The 17462-nt window shown below is 40.1% G+C and overlaps 1 protein-coding gene and 1 non-coding gene across 5 annotated transcripts in view; one reads left to right on the top strand and one right to left on the bottom strand.

Moving 5' to 3' along the window:
• Positions 1-3492: 3492 nt before the first annotated feature.
• The window catches only part of TRIP11 (thyroid hormone receptor interactor 11), a 66059-nt gene continuing 52089 nt past the window's right edge, over positions 3493-17462 (top strand). For 3 of the 4 annotated variants that reach the window (XM_047862052.1, XM_047862054.1, XM_047862055.1), the window contains exons 1-3: positions 3493-4041; positions 8484-8545; positions 14895-15005. In XM_047862052.1, the coding sequence (XP_047718008.1) occupies positions 3903-4041; positions 8484-8545; positions 14895-15005 (312 nt within the window). In that variant the 5' untranslated portion in view covers positions 3493-3902. The remainder of the gene's footprint in view (positions 4042-8483; positions 8546-14894; positions 15006-17462) is intronic. The other variant, XM_047862053.1, reaches the window with a different exon arrangement.
• Positions 12367-12439, bottom strand: TRNAD-AUC (transfer RNA aspartic acid (anticodon AUC)). The gene has a single exon. It is a non-coding gene; the product is annotated as a tRNA-Asp (tRNA).

Here is a 17462-nt window from a genome sequence, read left to right as displayed (position 1 = left end):
CAATGTTGACCCATAGGTAGGAACATCTCTACGCCCCTATTCAGCAGGAAGAAGTTACAGAAGATAAGGCCTTCCACCCCCAGCACCCTTAAAGATTTAAGGGTCAAAATTGTTCAGGGGGAGGGAAATGATGAGGAGAACAAAGGCAAGAAAAATGTATTTTAGGTAAATCTCCTAACAGCTTGCAGCCCACTGATACCTGAGACGCACAGCGTGTGACATTCTTTGAGAAGTTCACGGCTGCCTTAACGCCTTAATGTTTATACTTCACTAAAAACTGAAAATAATGGTATCTTGACAAAAGCCAAATATTCAAGGTCCTGTAAGACCCTGGCTTCAGCATACAAAAATTCCTTAGTAACCTGCGTTACCTCTACCCCCGTCCCTCCACAAATTAAACTACATCATCAGCCACCCCTCCCACTTGCACGTACAGCTCTTTCTGCCCACGGGTCCTGTCCCTGTGCTTGAATAAAATCACGTCTTTGCACCAAAAACGTCTCAAGAATTCTTTCTTAGCCATTTGCCCATGAACCCCACTTCAAATTTCATAATTTGGGTAAATCAAGCCCCACTTCAAGCCCTGAGTCGGGCTCTGCACTGACAGCACGGAGCCTGCTTGGGATTCTCTCTCTCTCCCTCTCCCTCTGCCCCTCCCCCACTCACACACGCACTAATGTTCTCTCTCTCTCTCTCTCTCAAAATAAAAAAACTTAAAAAAAAAACCTCAGGGGCAAGATAAATAATATTTTAAAAACATTAAAAAATAAAATGGGTTTTTGCTTTACACTTGCATAAATAAACTCATTTAGATGGTTTCTCACAACAAAGGAACTGTTTTTTCTAGAGAAGTATTGATGATCCCACCTCTTGAGAAACAGAAACCAGGTTTCAGCTGATAGTGTTTTCATTTGCTTTTTTTGTTGCTAGCCATTGAGGTTTCAAAAATCCAAGGTTCAGGGGCGCCTGCATGGCTCAGTCAATTAAGCATCTGACTTTTGATTTCGGCACAGGTCATGGTCTCACAGTTCGTGAGTTCGAGCCCCACATCCGGTTCTGTGCTGATATTGCAGACTCTGCTTGGGATTTTCTCTTTCCCTTTCTCTCTGCTCCTCCCCGATCATGTTTTCTCTCTGTATCTCTGCAAAAGAAATAAAAATTTTTTAAAATGAAAAAAGAAAATCCTAGGTTCAGAATTTCAGCTGAGCAGCCTAGACCTCATTGCCTGGAGTCACTCACATTTATGGGCTCCTGTGTGGGGTTGGTTTTACTACTCTGTTGTGTGTTAGCTCCAGGGATATTTGGCAGGAAAAGGAAGCAACATCGTCAGCCCAAACTTCATCAAACTTGGATGTCTTTTGACTTTTTATTATAAAACATTTCAAACGTATGCAAAGTAAAAGACTAGTATAGTGAACCCCTATGTACTCATCACCCAGCTTCAGCGATGATCAATTCCTGACAATTCTTATTTCATCTGCCCTGCTCCCGTTATACTGAACCAAAATCCCAAACATCATATCATGTTATTTATCAGAATCATTCTTAAAGTCTCTTGGGCCATAGTTCATCCCACAGGAAAAAAAAAAAAATCCCCCATAAGAAACTTTTAGAACATAGCTTTTTGTGTTAATTACTTAATAAATGATGTAAAAACATGTTCATTAATTGCACTCTTTCATTAATGGCAGTGTCTTTATGGCATGACATGAATTTACAGGACAGCGCTCCAGAGAATTTACAGCTGTAGGAAACACAGGCTTGATTGACACTAGCTAAACTTTTCAGTTGTCCAGAAACCCACTTAGGTCCTATGTTCATGTGACTCATCTCAAAGCAGTTTCCCACTTCAACAATGGCGCCCCATCCCACTCAGTAAAAGCTAGAGTCCTTACAATGGCCTACCAGGCCCTATGTGATCTCTGTCCTCCCACTCTTACTTCTTGGTCCTCATCCCTTATCATCCTTCCCCACCCCACTCTGCTCCAGCCATCCTGGCCTTTTTGGTAATCCTCTAACCTGCCAAGGATTCTCCTGCCTCAGGACCTTTGCATCAGTTGTTTCTTTCTGCCTGTACTGCTCTTTCCCAGATACCCACATATTTCACTTTGTTTTTCCTTAAGTAAGCTCTAGGCCCAATGTGGGGCTTGAATTCACAACCCTGAGATCAACAGTCGCATGCTCTACTGAGTCAGCACCCGGATATATGTCATTCTCTTAATTACTTCAAGTATCTGTTTAAGTATCACCCTATCAGTGAAGCCTTTCCTGACTGCCTTCTATAACATTACAAGTGTCCCCTCTCCTCATATCTTTTCCATATTATCCTTACTCTGTGTGTGTGTGTGTGTGTGTGTGTGTGTTTCTTCAAGCAGTCACCTGTCTTATATTTACTACATTTTGTTTATCAGCTCTCCCTTCCCAATGGAATGCAAGCTCCACGAGACCAGGGACGACATATGTTTTCTCCTGCTGTATCCCCAGTGCCCAGAATAATGGTAGACATACCAACTCTCAGGTCATCTGTGTGCTACATTTTCGAAACTTTACATAGACTTAAAGAGAACTCACCAGGTACCAGGCACTGTTCTGAGCACTTAAAAACTATTACCTTATTTAATCATCCTAACAACCCCATCATTCTCCATTTTACAAACGAGAAACTGACGCACTGAGAGGTTAAGTAACCTACCCACGGTCATACAGCCAGTGACAGATCCAGGCAGTCAGGTCCCAGAGTCTGCATACCTAGCTCTTCGGCACTGATGTCTTCCAAAAAAAATACACGGAAAACATTTGATAAACACCTCCGGAATGGGATGCAAATTCTTCATTTAAAAGCTTTTAAGGTGGTCTGCGTTTTAAACTTCATGGGTTAAATCGGCTTCTTGAACAAAGCTCTTGGTATATTCAAGAACGCAGGGTTTCAACTACGAGCTGTAAAGCTACCAGGGAAAATCACTACTATAGAAAGTAACCAACATGTTTTTCCTGCACGAACAAGAGTTCGCAACCCATCCTTTTTACTTGTGTATCCTTAACTCCTACCCTAGTGTCCGGTACAGAGCAGCCCGACAGGCTGTAGAAGAAGCGACACAGTAACCGATAAGTAAAGCCTCTTGCTGCACAGTGGAGCGACCCCGCAAGTGCCCTTGCGATGCTGAATTCGTGATACAGTTAAAATTAAACACTCAGGTTTCACCGACACAGTGGGGGGGGGGGGGGGTCCAGGAGCTTTCCGGGCCGCTCTGGCTTCGAAAGGCACCACTCGCAGAGGGCTCTGCCTGAAGCTCAGGTGCAGGGAGCAGCCGCCACTGCGTCACCTCTTGTTCATGAGACCACACCCCCAGCGGCCAAAGCCTGTGCGCTACGTGGAGGCTGACCTTGCCCTGGCCGGCCGCTTTCGGTCCTCCGCGATCCCACGCTCCCTTGCGCCAAGGACGCGTCCCGCGGCTCCGCAGAGCCCTTCTATGCCACCGCGGCTCCTCTCTATGATCCATTGCCGCGTTTAGAGTGGGTGTCATGGCGGTCGGCGTCGAGTTGGCAGGAGTTGCCTTCGGAACTGGGGAAAGTCACTAAAGCAGAGGAAGAAGTGGCCCAACCCGGACGGTGGGAAGTCGTAGGAATGAGCAGAGGCCTCGCGGGGTTGACTGTGGCACTGGAGGCGGGCCCCTGGTAACGTCCCAGGCCAGGCCTCTGCGTTTCTAGGCAGAGTCGGGCCGTTGGTGGGAGCCCCCCGAAGCCGGCGTTGCTTAGGAACCCCTCATTGTGTTGTCGAATCTTGAGTGTTTTGATATGGACTAGCCTCGCGAAGGCGGTGGTTCGAGGACATTTGGCGGGGTCGTCCGACGACGCTGGACGCTTTGCTCGGAGCGGACCGGGTCGTTCTCTAACCTGCAGCGATGTCGTCCTGGCTTGGGGGCCTCGGCTCCGGCTTGGGCCAGTCTCTGGGTCAAGTCGGAGGCAGCCTGGCTTCCCTCACTGGCCAGATTTCAAACTTTACGAAGGATATGCTGATGGAGGGCACGGAGGAAGTGGAAGGTAACAGCTGGAGCGATGGGAGGGAGGGTTTTCCTGGGACCGTGGGAGCTCCCGTTTGGTTCCCACTTCCATCCGTCAGGGGTGTCACTCCCTTTTTTCTTTACACTTTTGCCTCTTCTTAACCGATTTTCTCTGATGAAAGACCACTGGGGTCTGGAGAAGCGTTCTGGTTGAATACTCTGTATACCTCAGAATGAAACTGTTCCTGCATCGAGTAGTTTATTTTTGTTTGGTTCTTCCATGCCCACCGCTTACTTTGCCTTTAACTTGGGGGCGGATCTGATCTTGATCCTTTTCCTTTGTATTGACTCGGATAAAAAAGTATCTGTGCCTCCCACATAGTCACTGTATTCCTTCGATTTTTAACAGTTGAAGCAACTCATTAGAATATTCACAGAGTCTTAAGCCCTTTCTGACTTGAACGTGTTGTTAAAACGTTCCAGCTGAAATGTATTTCTGTGCCTACTTACCATTCCACCCATATTTCAACAGTAAAATAAGGAAGATAGCCCATTTGGGTATCCTTAGCAACTTTCGCTCATTTTTGAAGCCCTTATTTTGCTTTACTAATGAAGAGTGACCCAGAGTTACGTGGTGATCGATAGTTATGTTAACTAATATTTTGATTTCTTGATATTCTTTCCGAAAGTAGTATTTAGATCTAAAGAGTACTTTAATTTCAGTGTAGGTCTGCCTCCAGGGAGAGGATGGGCTGGTTTTTTTGGATGAGAGCGCTTCCTTGGATAATTTTATTCCTTATAAATTAATAAACTAGCATTCTGGTTTAACTTTTTATCCTGATTTATTTAATCGAGCCTTTGTGTTTATGGGGTTGAAATAAACCCAATTTTGATAAATTGATAAAAAGAAAGTTTGATAAAAAGAAAGTATATTTAGAATTTCTGCCTCTGTACAAGGGAGAAACTTTGGAGAGCTGCCGAAATCATTTTACTGCTTGGAGTACACTTTGGGTGGGAGGTACATTAGGTGGGACCGGTTGGGGATGAAAGGGAAAGGAAAGGGTCATGTGACTTTGAAATTTAGAACAGAAAAGGGCTGGATAACAAGGGAAACGACTAGTTTCTCATTGTATCCTAGGTAGGGGAAAACAGTTGGCTATTGCTAGAAAATAGCATCCCCTCTGACATGACTGTCCTGTAGGCTTAAGGCGGAATTCATTTTGTTCTTCCTACCAGATGTGGTTCTGTATTCTCAATTTTAATGGTTTCATCATCTGCCCAATCTCCTACACACGAAGTCTTTGTCACTTTTATTTTGCCTTTCTTTTCCATCTCCTCTTTCTAGTTGGTCATCAAATCTTGTTCATCCTGTGCCAGAATTGTTTCTTACATTTGTCCTTTCCTTAATTCTCCCTTTTTCTCTATTTCAGTAGCGCTTTTCTCTCCCGTGTACTTTGTCCTTCGCATCCCGTCACCCGTTTCTCCCTCCTCCACTCCCATTTTCTGTGTGTTGCCAGTTTTCTAAAACATTAAGTGCTTTAAAATCTTTTAGCTCTGTTCCTTACAGGATAAAATCCAAACCTCTTAGTTTTGGGACACTGGAAACTTAGCCTCGCTATGCTCAACGTCCCTTTTCTAGTCCTAGCTGTTACGTCCTCTTCTCTTCACATTGCTGTACGTGTGCACGCTTACATACACATGCGCGGTTTGCTTGCTTGCACCTAGAGCATTTGCCACATGGAACTTTGTGAAGTACCTGCACAGCTCCAAGCCTCTGCCTGGAAAGCCCTTCCTTTTCTACTTCCTCCTCTACCCTCCTTTGGCTGGAAAACACTTTTTTCCAGTATGACTCTGCTCATGTGCCCGGTACTTGGTGAAACCATTTTCAGTCCATGGCAGGTAGGCGGAGTTGATTGCATGCCATCTGTGTTTCAACATAACTTTGTGGATCTCTCTTGGAGAGCACTTACCACTTTGGGTTATGATTTACCTCTTTCCTTGATGCCCAGGGTATGGATTATATTTTATTTGTCCTTATAGTACTAGTATTTGACTCCTTCCTTGGTACATAGTAGATGCTTAGTAAAAAAAAATTGCCGAGTGATTACAAATCTGCTAAGTTGCTTAATGCTTCTCTTATTTTCCCTTTCTATTAAAATAGGACTTGCTTGAACCTAATTTACTGATTTTGTAAATCATTTAAAAACAGGGCCAGTTCACGTATTCATTTAACAAGTAATTATCTACCTCGTGCCAGCAGTGAACAAGATAACAGTTCGACAGTAGCACTGTTGGTACAGCTTGAAAATCCTCCATATTTACAATATCAGAAAGTTGCTATTGTACCAAAAACTGTACTGATTTATTGAGGCTTACGAGTTGGGCTTTTAAATTAGACATGGATAAATTCCATTTTCATGCATTTCAAATTGTGGGATCTTTAGCAAATTATTAAATACCGTAAAACCTTGGATTGCGAGTAACTTGTTCTGAGTGTTCGCGAGACGAGCAAACATTTGTAATAAATTTTAACTTGATAAAAAAGCAATGTCCTGCACCACGAGTAGTACGTGACGCTGGATGTCACATGATCACAACTGAGCCAGTGGTTCTTGAAGTTCACTGACAGGGGCGCCTGGGTGGCTCAGTCGGTTAAGCGCCCGACTTCAGCTCAGGTCACGATCTCGCGATCTCGCAGTCCGTGAGTTCGAGCCCCGCGTCGGGCTCTGGGCTGATGGCTCAGAGCCTGGAACCTGCTTCCGATTCTGTGTCTCCCTTTCTCTCTGACCCTTCCCCGTTCATGCTCTATCTCTCTCTGTCTCAAAAATAAATAAACATTAAAAAAAAAAATTAAAAAAAAAAAAAAAGAAATTCACTGACATACAAGTGCTTTGGATTGCAGGCATGTTTCTGGAATGAATTATGCTTGCAAACCAAGGTTTTACTTACTTAACCTCTGTAGGCAGAGTTTCCTTATCTGCTAAATAGATATAATCATACCTACTATGAGGTTAGGAGGATTAAGTGAAATGAGTGTAAAATGCCTAGCAGATGGTAAGCATTAATAAACAGTAACTGTTATTTTTGTTTTCCCTCAGCAAGGAAGAATTTTTTGATCTGCACAACGTCTCCCCTTTATTCTTTTTTTTTTTTTTTTTTTTTTTTTTAATTTTTTTTCAACATTTATTTATTTTGGGGACAGAGACAGAGCATGAACGGGGGAGGAGCAGAGAGAGAGGGAGACACAGAATCGGAAACAGGCTCCAGGCTCCGAGCCATCAGCCCAGAGCCTGACGCGGGGCTCGAACTCACGGACCGCAAGATCGTGACCTGGCTGAAGTCGGACGCTTAACCGACTGCGCCACCCAGGCGCCCCTCCCCTTTATTCTTAAAAAGGCCATGATTTTTTTTTTTTTTTTTTTTGTGGGTGGAAGGGGAGGAGGGCTGCATAAACCTTTTTTTATCCCTCTTTGAAACAATTGCTGCTTCTAACAATGACCCTCCTAAACAGACTAGATTATAATTTGTTCTCTTCTGAGTAGCAATTAGACAGTCCTGTCAGAGTTTCAAGCAAGATGTATAAACAACCACAGAAGCAACCGCACCTGGTGATTTTCAAAACAAGAAAAGTGGGTTTGTCATTATTTATTGGATGTCACTTGTATTTTCTTTTTATTTAAACTGTAAATCAGAGAAGTTATTTCTATAGTATTGAAGTGCTGTGGCTGATGAAAAACCTTACTGCCTAGGAAAAAATCTTAACTGTGTGGATGGTGAATTTTTGGGAGCATCAACAGTGCCATTTTGATACTGCTGGCCTCTGACTCCCTTTAAAGAAAAATTTTTTTTTCTTCATTAAAACTTTTGTTTTAAGTAAACTCTATGCCCAGTGTGGGGCTTGAACTCCGCGACCCCAAGATCAAGAGTTGCATGCTCTACCGACTGAGCCAGCCAGGCTCCATCTCTGACTCTCCTTTTAAACGAAAATGTACAAAAGCAGACTGAGCTCCTTTGCATTTTAAATAAATTGTGCCCGTTTTAGTTGAAATGAGTGTTGTTTTAGTGCATTTTTATTCTTCATTTATAGGTCATTATTGTTTTTACAGTGTTGGGAGCAGAAGTTGGAAATAAGGCCTAAACCCTAGTTGTGTAAGTTTCATCTAAAATTATACTAAGCCAACAGAGAGAGATTGAATTTGTCAAACTCAATTATCCATATAAAATTTTAATGAATACCTCCAAGGGGGAAATGTAGGTGTTCTACCTAGGTGCAGACAATAGGCAAAAAGAGTAACTTACATGACGATAAAGAACATTTGTGACCATAGGAAGTTGTGGTAAAAATCAAGTGATATTTGTCTTCTGAATTTGATCCCAGATCATACCATTCTGATGAAAGCTCAGGAAGTCTCTGTACTTTAAAATGCCTGTTTATTCACATGGTGTTGATCATATATTCAGTGTATGCTGTTTCTTTCGTAGCAGAATTACCTAATGCTAGGAGAAAGGAAATTGAAGCCATTCATGCAATCTTAAGATCAGAGGTAAGGAAAATTAAAGACTATTATTGAACTTAGATTTTTCTTTTTTGAAGGCATGACAGTGACTCATACTGTATTTCAGTTCTTTTTACTGCACTGCTTACCACTTTTATCTCTTCCCCTTTATCTCAGGTGTTTTTCAGTGTTATCTTCTTTTAGATGAAGAATATATATTGCTGCACTTTGCTATTTTATATTCCTGTCTCTGCTTCTCTATGCTGGATGTAGGAAAACAGCCACGTGTAGACATCATGGTGGCAACAATTGATCAAGGAGTTACCATGTTCTCACAGTGTGCTCAGTTACAGTAGTGCATTTGTTCAAGTATCATGCGAAGAATGCAATTCTGTTCGTTCTAGACTTCTCTAATTTGCTAACATTAAAAGAAGTGTGATATCTGTATACAAAGAAGTTACGGGTATAGGTATACCAAATTAATCTCACCATTTCTTTTCCTGTTGTTAGTGCCTCGTGGTGACTACCTCTGGACATTATACTTAATGCGGATGAGGACAACTTGGGAAGGGTTCAAAGGAAAGCCATAAAGAAAGTGAAATGATTTAAAATGGGATCTATTGTAAAGTACTAATGACAGTCAGTTAGCCTTTGGATAAGAATGGTGAGGGGTGAGGGTGTTAAGCACATTTTCCTCTTTGCTGAGTCCATAAACAGAGAAAATTGAATTTAAAATATCAGAAAATATTTACTAACAAGCACTAGTAAATTCTGGCCCAGGATACCGAGGCGAGACTGTGGAATTTGGAGGTAGCGGGATGTCTCAAGAGGGACTATCGTGGTATTCTGTCTCAATAGAATATGGCAGTTTGGTGACACCTGAATCCTTAGCTATAATTGCCTAATAAGTAGATGCTTCGGTGACAGACGAACTTAATAGCTTCTTTCTTTGTACGGCCAAGATAGGAAAGTGTTACTGTAATCCCTGAAGAACTCCTTACGAAGGCACTCATTAGTACTGGCCCACCCAGAAAAATTAAATGGTAGAGTTGTGTTAGTGGCATTAATTTAGGTAAATTCACCCATGTACATTTGGGGGAAAAAGTAAATAGAGTTAACCTGCTTAGTGAATGTCTGCTCTTTATTCAGCTTGAGATCAGAGAGAGAAAGATCTTGTGTCCCTCTGTCGATCTAAGTTCTAATCTCTCATAGGGTTATCGCTGGACTATGGCGAGCATGATTCTAACATTTAGAAATATTTTTGAACAGGGAGGGGAACAAAACATAAGAGACTCTTAAATATGGAGATCAAACAGAGGGTTATTGAAGGGGGTGTTGGAGAGGGGAATGGGCTAAATGGGTAAGGGGCATTAAGGAATCTACTCCTGAAATCATTGTTGCACTATATGCTAACTAATTTGTATGTAAATTAAAAAAATAAAAAAAATATTTTTTATATAACGCATCCCCAGATGAAAGCCACCTTCCTCATTTGCTGCTTATTCACAGTAGCATGAGCTGCTCAAATACTAGAGGAAAAGAGACTGTTGGAATTCCCAAGGGCTTTGTTTTCTGAGGTGATTTTGATCCTTGCCATGTGTCAGCACAAAAGAGCTTCATACTCTAATCCCTTACTTGATTGCGCAATAAGAGATTAAGGTGGAACTATGATTGAAGCCAGCAAGAAACTAAAAATACAAAATTCTATTTAGAAAGTTTTAGTATAGACAGAGGGTGTTGTGTTTTCCAGAGGAAATTAGATTTGCTTACAGACATTAATACTTGAAGTGGACTGAATTAGATTTCTTCAATATAATTCTCTGAGCCAAGAAAAATAGGCATCACGATTCTCATCTGGATCCAGTGAACTCTTTATTTTTTATATTAAATCATTTTGTGAGTAATAGGAATAAGGTGATAATGAAAAACTTTATTACAAAAATTAAAAAAAAATGTTTTATGTTTATTTTTGAGAGAGAGAGAGAGAGAGAGACAGAGTGTGAACAGGGAGTGGCAGAAAAGGAGGGGCAGAGAATCTGAAGCAGGCTCCAGGGTCCACGCTGTCAGCACAGAGCCCGACATGGGGCTTGAACCCACGAACTGTGAGATCATGACCTGAACTTAACTGACTGAGCCACCCAGGCGCCCCAATTAGAAATTTTTTATTTTTATTTTTATTTTTTTAATGTTTGTTTATGTTTGAGACAATGCGAGAGACAGAGTGCAAGCAGTGGAGGGGCAGACAGAGGGAGACACAGAATCTGAAGCGGGCTCCAGGCTCTGAGCTGTCAGCACAGAGCCCGACACGGGGCTCGAACTCAGGAACCATGAGATCACGACCTAAGCCGAAGTCGGACGCTTAACCGACTGAGCTGCTCAGGAGTTCCCCTGATTAGAAATTTTAATAAGAATATAGCAAATCGATATTTTCCATATGTTTCTGGTTTTGAAAATATATACTCAAAATAGGCAGTGTTTTTTGAATGTAGTCGACTGCTTATTAACTCTTGTGCATGAACTGAAATGCATCTTATTTGCAAATACTGGTTCCAGATTTCAGTTGTATCTCTAATAGAGTTTAGTTGATCATGACTTCTGGTTCTTCTTGACTTGTGTCATTAAAACCAGTTTTTTGTTTTTTGTTTTTAATTTTATTTTAAAGAGAGCAAGAACCCGAGTGGGGGAGAGGGATAAGGGGGGGCGGAGGGAGAGAGAGAGAGGAGAGAGATCGAGAATCTCAAGCAGGTTCCATGCTCGGTACAAAGTCCAACATGGGGCTCTCGATCCCACGACCCTGGGATTGTGACTTGAGCCAAAATCAAGAGCCGGATGCTCAACGGCACCACCCAGGTGCCCCCAAAACCAATATTTTTGACAACTTTGATGGCTCATGATTTTGTTGAAGAGACGATAGCTATCATCTTTGCTCCATAATTACAAAGCCAATTTATAAATACTAATTAGATTTATAAATACCAATTAGAATGATAAGGCTACTGAATTTTTTCCATTTTTATGTCTTTTTCTTCCCAGTCACCTTTGTACACACACTTGCCTGCAGCATTTATCAGTGTATGAACTATATCAAGTAAACTTCAGTGTACAAATATCATGTATAATGAAAGAATTTGGTCACATATCCATTTAGCAAAGTGGGATGGCTCAGGTCCTTGTCACAAAATATTGGGAGATAAAATCTTTTCCTATTGAATGACTAACTTGATGAGAACACCATGTTTCTTTTTTGTTCTTAGAAATATATTGTTCACTCATCAGTTCTGGAGTTTGAGAAAATTGTTCTAGGATATTGTTATTTGAAGACTTGGTTGGGATTTTGCCTCTACAACCTGTTCACAACCATTAGACTCTGGAGAGCTATTTTCTGTCTCTTCACATTTATCTTCTGTGTTGTCTTAATAATTGTGAAACGTTTTCCTCTGTCAGTTTTCTTCTCTTTGTTGAAATGAAAATTCTGAATTTGCAGCTATGTTCAATGAAAGCAAAACACAACAGAATAAAAGAGACACCACAAAGTTGGTGTCTCTAGCTTTTTCTTTTTAAAAGATGATGTAATGCTTTGGACACTGCAGTCAGAAAACTGGTTATTTCACTAATCACTGGGTGATTCTGTCAGTCTTCTCTTTTCCTATTACATAAGACTTTTTTAACCTAGTTGAGAATAATTGATGAATAATGATAAATAAAATTTTTAGGATGATAAAAAAATCAAAATGTTTCAAGTACAGAAAAAACAAGGTCATTATAATCTCATGAATGTTGTTAGATTTTTAAAGGGCCCGCTATCCCCTTATGATATTGACAAGATAGAATGAGATTTAGTTATAGATTTTATTTTTAAGTAAACTCTGTACCCAGTGTGGGGCTCGAACCCACAACCTCATGATCGATAGTTGCACACTCTACCAACTGAGCCAGCCAGGTGCCCCAAGTTTTGTTTTATTTAAAAAATAAGTGGGGCGCCTGGGTGACTCAATGATGTCATGGTGCACAAGATCAAGCCCCATATTTGGCTCTGTGCTGACATTGCGAGCCTGCTTTGGGATTCCGTCTCTCTTGCTGCTCCTCCCCAGCTCGCTCTCTGTCTCTCTCTCAAAATAAATAGATAAACTTAAGAAAAAAATAAGTAAATTTTCTCTCTTTGTTGGAGGACATCTAAGAAAAAGTAAAAGTCATAAATATCTGTCCTTACACATAGTTAGGACTGCTCAACAAAGAAACTCACTGAGTAAAGTTGGTTCCGACCTTGATGGTGTAACAAGGGTTGATCAGGATGGAATAATTTAAGGATATGAGAATGTCGTAGATTTCAAGGGCAGAAATCATAGCCAGACTTTAGAAAGGGGCTGCAAACAGAACTGCAGACCACCAGGGATTTGTCTCTTATTTTTACTCCTCTTTGTTCTTCTTTGCATGTGTTTATTCTTCATCCTTTCAGACCAGCCCTTCCATATTCCATATTCTAGAAAATATGGCCACTGACGAGTGATATGTTACAGATCAGCTGCATGAAGAGAATCTGTCCTTCATGTACTCTGTCCGTCTTTGTGACTCTCATATGGACAGGGAGATGAGGGCAGAAACACAACTATTGGCCACATTGGAAGCTTTCAAGTTCTCATTCTCACCAGAGTTCAACAAATAGCTTGAATTATTTTTATCTGAAAAATCCTGGAGTGGACTGTTATGAATAGATTTTGACTTCAGTATATTGTGTTGCTTTAACTACGCATGGTGTTTTCATGTTAAAAGATTACAGAAAGTCACACGAAAGCAGCCAATAGAATAGAAGGTAATTAGTTGTGTGACTTTGGGGCCTGTGTCTTAAATTTCTTCAAGATAACCAAGATTTATATTAGATTTCTAGAGACAGACTCTCAAACTAGGGTTTGTGTGTGTTGTAATTTTTCCGTTGATTTACTCCTTTGATTTTCTCTGTGAATTCATCCAATCTCCCTGGATCATAATTTTCACATCTGTTGATGTAAGAAATTCCTAGACTCTAAGAAAACAGGTGACCTTCTCAAAGTGAAAAAGTTTTCACCTTCTATCACGTGCTTTTTTTTTCCCTACCACATCATTCACCTTTTTCTCCGTTATCATTGTTAACCTGTGTTTGTAGGTATTAGTAGAATTCTTAGAAAGTTATCTGTGATAATTTGTAAATTCTTTTGCAAAAAGTTTTAGTGTCCATTTATCATGCTCCATTATGTGCTTATTCATTCAAATTCAAGGAATGATAATACATAATGGTAATTTAATATTTGAGTACCCAAAATTTAATTAATTTTTTAAACATGTTTTCCAAAATCTTAAAAGACTACAATGTCTGGATTCATTGAATTAGAATATTTCATGTACTTTTAACTAACTTTTTTTTTTTTTTTTTAAGTTTATTTATTTTGAGGGAGACAGAAATAGCACAAGCAGTGGAGGGGCACAGAGAACGAGAGAGAGAATCTCAAGCAGGCTCTGCACTGTCAGCACAGGGCCTAATGTGGGGCTGGAACCTGTGAGATCATGACCTGAGTCAAAACCAAGAGTCAGACGCTTAACTGACGGAGCCACCCAGGTGTCCCAGCTTGTAACTAGTTTTTGAACTGAGTTTCAGTATGCTTTTCAAATTGTTTTTTTCAGAAGTGCCTCAGGAACCTGGGGGACAGGCAGACAAGTAATAAGGTTTTTTGGCCTCCTGCCTGTACTTCAGCAACAAGTCTTTTTTGAAATGATTTCTATTAAAAAGTTCTATTTGGGGAGAAACCAGAAGTTGAGACATGTAATCCAGTTTATTCGTTAACTTGACATATATTGTGTACTATAGGCTAGACCCTGGATATGCAGAGATGGGGGAAGCATTGATCATTGGCTTTTTATTAGCAGAAAATCAAATAAGCAGCATTTTTTTTTTTTTTTACTTTGGTTCAGAATTTTGCATAATCTCTATTAACATGGCTATTGCACTTGTAGCTTTAACTGAAAGTGTACTTTAAAAGCCAGAATTCTGGGGCACCTGGGTGGCTCAGTCAGTTAAGTGGCTGGCTCTGAGTTTCGGCTCAGGTCAGGATCTCAGAGTTTGTGTGTTCGAGCCTTGTGTCAGCACAGAGCCTGTTTGGGATTCTCTCTCTTTCTCTCTCTGCCCCTCCCCTGCTCATGCTTACTCGTGCTCGCTCGCTCTCTCTCTCTCTCTCTCTCTCTCTCTCTCTCTTTCAAAATAAATAAACTTAAAAAAAATGAAAAAGCCCAGAATTCTGAGAACTTTTATATTTTATATCATTTTCTGTGTGAAGCAATATATTTTTCATGATGCCATACACATAACTGTTACTAACATGTTTTACTTTAGTCTTTTTGTTGAAAATACTTTTTTCTTTGCTTCTAGAATGAGAGACTCAAAAAACTTTGTACTGATCTAGAAGAGAAACATGAAGCATCAGAACTTCAAATAAAGCAGCAATCTACAATTTACCGAAATCAGCTACAGCAGAAGGAGGTAAAATTTATTACAATTACTTCATATTTATTTCACTCTAATGTATTTAGGAGGGTTTTTGAGAGTTATAAATCAAGCTATATACAGATCGAAAAACATATTGAAACGGTGATGAAGTTAATAATCCCCAACTCAGTTTGATACCAGTAATTTAACAGGAACTCTAAGCTTTTCTGTTATATTTATATTTTATAAGCTAGCCTTTAATTTCTACTTTCCCAAAGAGGAAAACTCTTTCAATAAAATATCTTTAGGCATCTGTTGCTTATAATTTCTGATTTTATGAAACCTAATTTCTCATCTGTTTACTTTAAGTTGTCAATCAGTGTGATAATTGCTAATGACATTTTTTAAAAATGATTTTGACTACTAGTGTTAATATATATTGAATTGGCATTTGCTTGATTTTCCATGGGAAAATAGAATATTAAGTATATTAAGTTGACTTACATTGTTCTATAAATATTTTTTCCCTTTAGTTTGTTAGAAATGTTTATTTTGGAATTGGCTTATCTTTTCTTCGCAGTGCTGGTAATAGATATTCTGTAATTTAACCAGTGTTATCATGAATCCTTAAAATATAGATGATGTTTCCATATTTCATTCTGTTGAATTTTCTTCAGTGTTTAGAATGTAAATGGAATTCAGTAAATGCTCCTATTGAATTGAACTGTTTCTTGTTTTATCCAGATCATTTGGGCTCTCTTCAGTCTGTTGAGTAAATGTTCATTTTTACCATAATTTCATTGTATGAGTTTTTAAAATTTAAATACATTGTTTTTTAGTTCTTTTAGTGACATACTAAGATGAAAAATGAAAGTAAGCCACATTAAAGATAATTATAAACATTTAAAGAAGAGGTTAAATTTCCAATTTGTTGGGAATTGATTTCATAAAATACAATAAAATTACTTCAAAAATAAAATGAATATAAAAAGGCAGAGTTACAGGTTCGAGTTAGAGCTCAAGGCCCACTTATTAAAAAGATTTAACAGGTTATAAAATTACTCTGTCAAATTGCTTTAAAAGACTTTAGGCCTTACTCTTTCTATTCCTGTACCTGTCATGGACTGGTAGTAAACATTCATGCCTGTAGTCCACAGACCACACTTTGAGCAGCAGTGACTTCTAGGTATTACAGTAGAGCAGTGGTTCCCACCCAGGGGTTTACAGCTGAATCATCCATGACACCTTAAAAAAATACATGTTTATGCCCTCCAGGAGATTCTGATTTTAGTGTCCTGGGAAGGGGCCCTGGTATTGGCATTTTTCAAAAACTTTATAGGTGATTCTGATACTCACATCCTAATTGAAAACACTGCTGTGGAAAATTCAGCATTTAATTTTCAACGTTTATTTATTTTTGGGACAGAGAGAGGACAGAGCATGAACGGGGGAGGGGCAGAGAGAGAGGGAGACACAGAATCGGAAACAGGCTCCAGGCTCCGAGCCATCAGCCCAGAGCCTGACGCGGGGCTCGAACTCACGGACCGCGAGATCGTGACCTGGCTGAAGTCGGACGCTTAACCGACTGCGCCACCCAGGCGCCCCTTAATTTTCTACTTAACTGAATATTAGAGGGCAAATTAGCCATTTAAGTTTTGAAATGCCTCTTTGTTATTAGAGCTTGCATTTTTTAACTCTACAACTTAATATGTGTCCGTTTTATAGTCAGAACTTGCTTTGTGTTAAAGCTATGCTTGAAAAAATTATGAATTTCCATACTTTTTACCAGAATGAAAGATAATATGTGACTATACTTAAGATCTGCTGTTTTCTGCCGTCATTGTGATGTTCATAATCCCTAAAGATGCAATTCATGTCATGACATTTATGGAAAAATGAATGAAATATGTGCACTGCTATAAATTTCTATTAGAGAAGAGGCTCTCATGAGAAACGTGTTTGTCGGGGCGCCTGGGTGGCGCAGTCGGTTAAGCGTCCGACTTCAGCCAGGTCACGATCTCGCGGTCCGTGAGTTTGAGCCCCGCGTCGGGCTCTGGGCTGATGGCTCGGAGCCTGGAGCCTGTTTCCGATTCTGTGTCTCCCTCTCTCTCTGCCCCTCCCCCGTTCATGCTCTGTCTCTCTCTGTCCCAAAAATAAATAAACGTTAAAAAAAAAAAAAATTTAAAAAAAGAAACGTGTTTGTTAATATATTTGACGTCATTGTGTTTGGTTTTTGTTTGTCTAATTGCTTGGCTTTACGTGCATAGAAATATTGTTGGCTGACTCCCAGTATCAGATTCTCCTCTGTCGTGGCGGGGTGTCTTCCGGAGTAGGTATTTTATAGAAAGCTTATCTCAATTCTCCCTATCTTACTCACTTTTATATTTTGAGTAATCTCTCACCCGAAATGGATCTGGCATTATGGTATGTCCCGTAATTTCTTTTGGACAGTGAGGTGGTATTGCCAACCCTCAGTCAAAACTCCTCTGTAGGTTTCAGTATTTTTGTACT

This window comes from Prionailurus viverrinus, chromosome B3 (assembly GCF_022837055.1).
Source record: "Prionailurus viverrinus isolate Anna chromosome B3, UM_Priviv_1.0, whole genome shotgun sequence".
NCBI classification, from domain to species: domain Eukaryota; kingdom Metazoa; phylum Chordata; class Mammalia; order Carnivora; family Felidae; genus Prionailurus; species Prionailurus viverrinus.
This window is presented reverse-complemented; position numbering and strand designations above follow the sequence as displayed.